Source organism: Electrona antarctica (genome assembly GCF_951216825.1).
Source record: "Electrona antarctica genome assembly, chromosome: 13".
Lineage (NCBI taxonomy): Eukaryota > Metazoa > Chordata > Actinopteri > Myctophiformes > Myctophidae > Electrona > Electrona antarctica.
Genome location: NC_136794.1, coordinates 33,560,212 through 33,570,236, shown reverse-complemented (window position 1 = coordinate 33,570,236; position 10,025 = coordinate 33,560,212). Strand labels below are relative to the sequence as shown.

At 41.4% G+C, this 10,025-nt stretch overlaps 1 protein-coding gene across 1 annotated transcript; it reads right to left on the bottom strand.

Moving 5' to 3' along the window:
- Window positions 1-3,415: 3,415 nt before the first annotated feature.
- LOC306935169 (uncharacterized protein) lies at window positions 3,416-8,813 on the bottom strand. The gene is made up of 5 exons (XM_079518082.1): window positions 8,514-8,813; window positions 7,040-7,191; window positions 5,832-6,023; window positions 4,677-5,063; window positions 3,416-3,766 (listed from the first exon to the last, which is right to left on the bottom strand). Exons 1-5 carry the CDS (start codon window positions 8,698-8,700, stop codon window positions 3,476-3,478), a joined length of 1,209 nt encoding a protein of 402 aa, XP_079374208.1. The 5' UTR covers window positions 8,701-8,813; the 3' UTR covers window positions 3,416-3,475.
- Window positions 8,814-10,025: the final 1,212 nt, after the last annotated feature.

Below are 10,025 nucleotides of genomic sequence, written 5' to 3'. Positions count from 1 at the left end.
AATCCGGCTCTGGGCCACGTACAGTAAGTCCCCTAACCTCATATCATTCTTAACCGGCCACGTAAGTTCCCTAACCTCATATCAGTCTTATAACCGGCCAACGTAAGTCAGTAGGCTCTCAGTATATCAGTATCACCAGTAGGTTGCTTATCAAGACGATCTTATCGACCTACTGCATGGTTGATAAGATTGTCTTGCCACCTATACCTATACCTACTTGACAGAATCGCCAGATTTTTGGAACACAGTTCTTATATTTTTACTTGATTTAAAAAGAATATCTATGGGATTTTGAATGGGAAACAATCTTCATGAGAAAAGGATGGAAACTACTGAATTAGAGGCCCGAAGAGATTCAATGTCAAACACCTTTTGTTTTCAAGGACAACCAAAAGTAAATCTGAATAGTACAAAAGTCATGTTGAACATGTCTTCAAAACTGTAACTCTTAAAACTTTTGTATCTTATTTAAACACGTCCAGTTGTCTAATGTTCTAAAGGGAACATGTGAGGTTGATTAATTATTATATTGTTAATTCTCAAACTGAAAGATTATCTATGTAATATAAATTAGTGCTAATCTTCTGACCTTTTGTTTGTATTGTAATTTGATCAAATATTTCTACTGTATATCCTGAAGGTGTACTGCAATGGTCCCCTCAATATCGGTGAAATGTACACAAATGAAATACAAATTTACAATAAACCTTTTTGAAAGTCTGTCTCCTTTAATAATGTACAGTATGATCACTAGCAGTGGACGGTTTATTCCTGTATTGTGCTTAACCCATTAAGACCGGGCGGGAACGCACCTGACCTGTGTCACTTTAGCGTGTGTCAGTCCGTCCGTTACCAGCTAATCTCCGCCACCGTTGGCCCGATCCATGCCAAACTTTGCACACGCACTCCCTGGATGCCAACGACGAACCTCTGCCCCAAATATTCCTCAACGGCCTGTTATAGCGCCACCATGAGGCCGATTTAGCAAAAACACATTTCTGTAGATTACTCGTACACATTTTATCCATACATCAAACAATTCGGTATACACTATCTCCATAGTCATGTGATCAACACGGATCTGCACCATTTCCCATCCCTTCCATCCTGATTGGCTTCCAAAGCTCACATGATTGGTCCGTTTCGAACAAAATGCTACAAATCACAAACAGTGTGCAATTTCCGTGAAATTATACACGCACATTTCCATTAGGCAGAGGACAACATGCCACTATTTTTTTTCCCAAATCAGCCTCACGGTGGCGCTATAACAGGGCAATTCCTGTTTTTACCCATAACTGCATCATCTGTATACAACTTATGTATGCACACTCTCTAGAGGCCATGGAAAAACATTTTCCCTGCATCCCTCCACATCTGCTGGTTATAGCGCCACCATGAGGCCGATTTCTGCAAAACACATTGTTTATGTTAGTAGCACAGATTTCATCCAAATCGGTACACATGATCTCTGTAGTCATGTGATCAAGACGAGTGTTGGAGGATTTCTCAGAAATGCTGCACATGTCCTGCTCATCCAGAATTCTATCCTCAGAGATGCTATGAGTGATCTGGCTCTGCATTTCCTCAACAAAATTAAGAAAATTGTTGCAAAAAACAAACAAATATATTATATTACTCCTAAACATTTTGCCAAACATCACACACACTCCTATCCTCCTGGTGGAGAGGAGGATACCTCAGACCTGTGCCCAGAAGGGCACTTTTCTAGTTCACATCTGCTTTCTGAGTATTTGTGTTTTTGGATACTTGACTTTCACTTTCAAAGACAAATATATTGTGTTTTTGACTCCATACCGACGTACATTATGAATGAACTACTTAAACCCTATTACACATGCAGTGAAAATAGCAGGTCTACAAGCTCACAACACATGGTGACATGTGAGTTTGTAGATCTGCTATTGGGGACTTGCCATGTCCTACATGGTTCCCTATAATGACTTGATGCTAGCATCTGAACACCAGTAAACACTGTCCTCTCTAAACTAAACCGTGACAGTAACAGTTCATACTCCCTGAGCCTTGTGTTCTGTGCCGAATACGACTGTTTATAAGTTCATAAGCAGGAATAAAAGTTTAAAGATATGATGTAACAAAGAAACCTTTATTGGTCAATACCTTCAGAATCACACACGCGCGCACACACACACATGCACACACACACACACACACACACACACACGCACGCACGCACGCACGCACGCACATAGAGTATGTATTGGCTTGTTTACACATGAATGGCATTTGCTACATTAAACAACACAACTCATTTTGAAATGACATCATTGTACAGCATATGTTCTGTTTATAGTCATATTTCTGACTCATATTTTCATGTATGTATTGTGTATGTATGCATGCATACATACTTATATACACATGCATTCTTTGGATGCATTTTGACAAAAGAAAAAACAAAGGACAACTAAAGCAATATTGGTACATGCCATGGACCCTGCTACAACTCAACTAAATTCACTCTAATATATCCACTATCCTATCCACTAATAGTAAATGTTCTTAGATGATACACTTGCTCGCCTGTCTGTCAGAGCATTGATTTCTAAATATTACAGTAGTTTTATAAAGCATTGAATGAATGGTTTAGATTTAGAGCCAACATACATGTGGAGAGATGCAGTGTTCAGTTTTTGATAAAACTGCAGGTCTGCTGCAACTCATTCACAGGTACAACAAAGATGATTACTTTTCTGTCTGCCACTGCTGTTTGTTAAGGCTTTCGATTCATTTATTCTGCTGCACTGCAATGTTATTCTCTTATCTGTTTCATTTCAGCGTATTCTTTATATTCTTAACTCTTTAATAACCTTTTAATTTAACTCATTGTCCTTTTATAATGTGTTTCTTTTAAGCCCAAACCGCACCAATGATTCGCCATGCAACTTCTTGCAACACGCAACTACTTGCAACCATTATCCCCAATGGCAGTTGCAAGGAGATGCATTGGTGGGTGCGGTTGACGTTAAAACAGTTTTGTTGCGACTAGTTGCAGGAGTTGTGACTGTTGTTAATGTGTTTTTGTAAGTTAACCATGAAAATCATGGTGGTTTCTTTAATGCTATTAATGATTATTGATTTGTGTCTAAAGCACTTTGAATTGCCTCATTGTTGGAAATGTGCTACAGAAATAAACATGCCTTGCCTATGCCATGTAAATAAAGCAACACATTAAAAAAAAATCACACCTGTGTGAACTGAGTGGTGCAAGGTCTTATATAACCTGATCAGCTATGTCAGTGACGTCACACACTAACCATAGTAACCATGCTCACCTGTGCACGGACACGTACACAGGTACACGGACACGTACACAGGTACACAAACATACAGACAAAGCTGGTTGTTGGAGTGATTTGCACCACTCAAAAAAGAAAACAACTTAAATTGTTTTTGTTTTAAATGGGACACAACGGTCAAGGTTTTGAACATTTCAGACCAGCGGTAGCATCTCTTCCTCTATCTTAATCATCTGAGGCTCAAACTCCGGTTTGGTCTCCAGCGCCTGGCTGGCGGGCTGGGAGCTGGCGTCGCCCAGTCTCTCCTGCTCGTGGTGGTGGTGGTGGTCTCCCTGCCCCTGGAATCCGCCTCCTCCCGGTGGTGGGTGTGGCCTCTGACCACGCGTGGCCACTCTCCTCATCATCTCCCACTTCTGGATCCTCCTCCCTATGCCTCGGTTCCTCCTCTCCAAGAACCGCTGACGGCGCGAGGGGGACGCGTTCATCTGCAGACAGGTTAGCATGGTTAACCAAAACTAACCAAATAACCAAAACTAACCAAATAACCAAAACTAACCAAATAACCAAAACTAACCAAATAACCAAAAATGTTATTGAAAGAAAAAAAACACATTTTCGTTAAAAAATATAATAAAATAATAATAATAGATAGATAGATAGATTATTTATGTGTCATGCACCAGAGGTGCCCACTGCCCAGCCTACATAGACTTATAGGACAAACAACATATATATATAAATCATCCGCTGTACCAGTTTTACACCAGCTTTCGGCACCACCATAGCACCTTGCGGTCCGTGCATGACATCACTTGTTTACAATCTGACAAATAACAATAATAAATACTATACTACTGTACTAACTGGCCTTGTGGTTAGTGTCTGCCCTGAGACTGGGAGGTCGGGGTTCAATCCCCGGCCGGGTCATACCAAAGACTCTAAAAATGGGACCCAGTGCCTCCCTGCTTGACACTCAGCATCAAGGGTTGGATCGGGGGTAAGTCCCTGCGACATACTAGCGTCATGTCCAGGGGGTGTACTTGTACATCAAGCTGCCTCATGCTACAGAAACAGAGATATGCTCCTGCCCTATGGGCCTCATGGCTCGGCAAGGCTACTTACTTACTGTACTAACTATACTAAACTTAAAAAACTACCAGTAAGACACCCTGAGGGCGAGAAGCGACCTCGCCCCAAAGGGCCCTAAAGGGCCAGGGTGACGGAAGACTGCTGGGCTGGCACTTTGGCATGGTTTTCATAGTAATCTGCGACCTATGGTCGCAATTAGAATTTTCAAAAAACTACAAAAACTAATGAATTAAAACGAACTGAATTAGAAAATATAGATTCAATTTCAAAACAAACTAAAACTGAGAAATCCAAAACTGTTATAACCTTGTAATTCTGCAGACAGATGGCGGCGTCCTGCTCTCTGGCGTAGCCGCGGAACTGATGTCCGCTTTCCCCCGAGGCAGCGGTGGCGGCGTGAGAGACGAGAGACGCCCGGCCTCCACGTCGCCTCAGCAGTGCGTCCTCCTCAGCCGCCTTGAAGACCAGGTCCGTGATGTCCCGCCGCAGACGCATGAGCACCAGGGGGTCTCGGATCTGACGCATGTCGGACAGCATCACCTCGGAGAACTGATTGAGCACGTCGTGGTGTTGTCTGGGTGCCGCCGCCGCCTCCTCCATTGTCCTCTCCTCTCGCGATGGATGGACCGCGATGTTGTCGTCGCTCTGGTGGGTGTTCCCGGAGGAGGCCATATTGATGACCGCCTCTGTCACCTGGAGGGTTGTCAGTCACCATCATGAACAATGTTGATGTTCATACGAATTATTGCAGTCAATGATTTCATAGTTTTTTGGCATTGAACTTTTCAGGGCTAAGTATAACCAGAGTCATGTAGGATGAGAGAGTTGCGACCATCTCCGTTCAGTTCGAGTAGAGAAGGCAGTAAAGGCATGAACAAATATAGTTTTTTTAATGACTGTGACCTTTTTAAAAATAGTCGATTTAGATAAATGAAAGAAAACATATCAGGTTATTTTCGGATACCTTGTTTTCTGATTTGTAAACAATATAATTATATTTATATTGGCGTCTCCAAAGAGCACAATATAAGTTTCTGCAAAGCTGCAGCTCTGAGTGGGCAGTATCGTAAAAATACTGCCCGCGAGAATACTGCCTTTCAGTTACTTCAATGAATAAAAGGCAACAGCCCAGCTTTAATGATCTTAAATCACTTTATTTTAGATCGTTTTTTAGTAATAATAGTATAACATAAACATTACAGAGACTTTAGTTGTCACTGTACAACAGTTTAAAACAGTTGTCATGTTGCACAGATTGCTGATATTTGCACCACCCTAATTGAAAACAATGTATTTAAAATTCCAGCTTATCACAACGTGACCGCGTTGTTTTCTGCCCCCTCAATGGCGCAACTCTCTCATCATATGACTCTGGGTATATAACAAAGAAAAAAATAGACAAAGAAATGGCTGACAAAGATCGACGGTACCAATAATAATAATAATACAACTAGTAGTGACCTGGGGTTGAGAGGGAGGACACAGGAGCTGTGGGGTGATGCTGGGAGTGGAGTCCTGCGAGCGGGCCTCGTAGACGGGGTCCGGTCCCGAGACGTCTGCGTCCAGCAGGCTGCCGAACATGCTGCCGGTCTCCTGGTCGATGCTTCCCTCCGTCTCTTCGCCTTCATCGTCGTCATCGTTGAAATTATCCTCCTGCAGAAGGACAGCGGAGAGACCACGTTCATTCATACACAGTTGGATTTGATGAGGGTGGGGGACGGTTAAGGGGGTCCTTGCAAATTAAACATTTTAGAACCACTAGTACTAGTTGGACTCCTAGAGGGCAGTATTATGCGTGTCTTAAGTACCAGGTCTTATTACTTAACTTAAGACCTGGAGGCGTGGCCAATGCTGTTTGGCCACTCAGAATAGCCAAATGGCATTGATCACGCCTCCAGGTCTTAAGTTAAGTAATAAGACCTGGTACTTAAGACACGCATAATACTGCCCCTAATGTGCCACAGTGTGGTAGTAAATAAGTGTCCTACATATCGATATATACTCCAGACGATATGTGAATCGATACAGAGGCTGCTAGATCGATTGTGAGGGCGATGCAGTTTTGACATATAAACACATGGTGTAGGTGCAATGCACAATAAAGCCACGAGGTGGCTTTTATTTTAATTTAAAGATACAGAATGATAAAGAAGAGCTCTTGTAGTAAATACATCATTATTTTAAATCAACGCATAGTATCGTATATCGATATAATATATCGTATCGTGGCCTCTGTATCGTGATAAGTATCTATCCTTAAGTATAAGTATCTAACCTTTTTTACGCTCCTTTTATTCTCCCTTTTTATATTCTTTACTCTTAAACTGGAGGACTGAACAAATAAGAATGAAATCTCACGTTCAGCTGTATTTGTGTTGTGACAATGAAATGTGATCGTGTGTGTGAACTGTGAAACAGTGTTGGATAAAGTACTCACATTTCTTACTAACATTATCAATACTGCAATATAGAAATACTCTGTTAATTTAAAATGTACTTGAGTAAAAGTACAAAAGTATTGGTATCAAAATGTACTTACAGTAGAAAGTACTCATTATGCAGAATGCAGAATGTCACATTTCACAAATGAAATGTGATCGTGACATGAGTGTGAAAGTCACACACACACACACACACACACACACACACACACAGAAATGGAGTCTCACCTCGCCTCCTCTCCTGCGGATGATGTACGGTTTGAGGAAGTCCAGCTTCTCCTTCAGCATGGTCTGCTGGAAGGTCTTGATCCTGTCGGGACGCCACAGCAGCCTCCCATACTGAGTCCGCAGGGATCTGGACCGTCTCTCTACATCAGACACTGCATGAGAACACAGACAAAAGCCATGTGTTCTGTTAATACCAATTCATTAATCAAGTTAATTGATTTATATATATGCGCGTGACATCATCATCATCATACCGGGAGGTAATGCGGGAATGCCTCAAAAACAACTTTCTGCCTGGCCTTGACAGCCCATACATGATAGGGTTAAAGTCCCATCAGCTAGTTTCACATGTAAGTGATCTTTGAGAGCGGTTTTGAAGGAGACAGTATAGGGATTCACAGTTCACACTCCTTTATTATGACTGTTGGTATATTCCACATTTTTGTGGCATAATAGCAGGAGAACGAATTTAACACCAAATCTGAGCAAGCTACAAGCTTGTAGATCTGCCATTTTCACTATTTTTGCATAAATAAACCCATGTGCAACAAAATATAATGTGCAAGTGGTTAATCAATTCAGTGCCTATAGTACATAATATTTGTAATGGAAAATAGGCTACTTCCTGAATATCTAACTTATTGTCTGTCTGTCTGTCTGTCTGTCTGTCTGTCTGTCTGTTTATAGCCTTGTATAAGAATATGGATGCACCGATGTATCGGACACATAATGGTATCGGCCAATATTTGCCGTTATCGGTCGATATCGGTATCCATAAGTATACATTTTGCATTGGCTATGTTGGTGTGTTGGTTATCTTTCTTGTATTGTATTGAATATGTACAGTATGTAGGCTACTTGTGTCCCTGGCAGAAAAGGGAGAAATAAAAACAACTAAAAACTAAATAATCATAAATTAATTGGTGTCACTATCGGCTTTCGACTAAATTATCATTTTGCGGTACTTAGTTTAGACAGTTTGTGGTTTAGACTAGTGGTTAGACCAGTCATTAGTCCTACAACTACAACCTATCTCAAACCCTCACCCTAAACCCAACCTCCCACGGGGCAGCACACCTAAACCTATAACCTTAACCCATGTCTAACCATGTGACTATAGTCTAAACTAAGTATGCACCCCTTTTAAACATCTGTATCGTCCACGAATTTCCATATCAGTGCATCCTTACAATAAGACTGTCATCGTTCATAAAATATACATCTATCAGGCTATACGACAAGAGACAGTCACATAGGTAATAATAAACCTTGTTATTACTATGTCTGGTGGTGAAGAAGTGAAGACGATATAGTGTCAACAAACAGTTCAACTTGTCTCATCTAATTATTAATAACAGTATCACTGACATATAAGTATTAAACTAGACAAAGTGTTATAACAGCAGCCATGCAGGCTATAATACTTGCCTTACAACAGTAGCCTACAATAATTGATAACCAGTAGGCTACTCACCAGGCTTGCCAATGGACTGGGCGAACTGGGACCACAGCTTGGTCTTCAGGTGCTTGTCATAGTAGGACTCTATGGATGAATTAAACAGACAGTCGTGCTGACGCCAGAACTCGATGAGCAGATTGTCCATGGTCGGTCCCCAGTGAGGTCCGCGGATCTGTCCTCGGAAATGTGTCATCATCATCATTATGCCATAGTTTTTTTTTGTTTTTTTTTGTAATAAATGAATGTTTTAAATCATCACTGAAATTACGTTTAAAAATGGTCGTGCGTACAGTACAGTAACGCAGCTTGACACCATTTCACCTAAAACATAATCCTCCTGTCCCTCTTCCTTGAGAAGCGTTGCCAGATATTGCGAGAGAAATAAGTAAGCAGGTCTGGGAGAACATGCCTAAAGGCTATGCAGTCACCATCATGCAACTCCTTGTAAGAAGTTGCAACTCCTTGCAACATTTAAAGCAGTGGTTTTCAACCTTTTTGATGTCAAGTCACATTATTTATTCGGCATTTGGGCCACGGCACGGACCACCATTTGATGACATTTAGCCTCTCCAAAAATGTTGTTGTTGGATAGGATTTTGTCCACAATTCCATGCTGTATTGATGTTGGTAGTAAGAGAGATAACAGAGAGATAACAGACAAACGTTGATCAAAATAACAATTAATCTAATTGTGTAGACTTCTTGTTGTGTTTAACAATAATTGAATTCTTGAAAGCATATCATTTTCATTTTTAGGGTCCAAAACCTAAAGGGACTAAATTAATTTCACTGCTATGCCACCAATATTTTGGAACGCCCTACCATCAGCCATTAAGACATGTGAATCCCTTGACTCCTTCAAAACTGCGCTCAAAGGGCACCTACGGACGGCTGCAATTCGAAACTGCATGGCCCCCGGAAATAAGGTCTGAGTTCCGCCCACCCCCTTCTAAATGGTAAATGGTGCATTTATATAGCGCCTTTATCCAAGGCGCTTTACATAGATTGTGCATTACATTCACCCATTCACACACACATTCATACACAGATGGCAGCGGAAACCATGCAAGGTACCAAGTACCAACTAGCACATCGGGAGCAATTAGGGGTTCAGTGTCTTGCTCAAGGACACTTCGACAGTAACTCTGGGGGAGCCCGGGTTTGAACTGGCAACCTTACGGTTACCATCCAGGCACTCTACCCCTGAGCCACCGCCGCCGCCCCCCTTCTCTCCTTACTGTATATGTTTTTGCCTTTCTACTTCCTTTATATGATGATTTCCTGTTTTTTTTTGTTTTTTTTATAGAAGTATATATATTTGTACGTCTCTAAATCGCCCTGTTGTAAACAAGTGTAATGCTTTATCATGGTGTCGTCCACAGTAACAGCTTTTGTATTGACTTTCGTTTGAAATGTACCTGTTACGAAGGCTTTCACTTAGAGCTCCATATATGGGGATAACCTATAGTCCCATATATGGAGACAGCGGCGATATCCAGCACTGACATCACATTAATGTAGAAACCC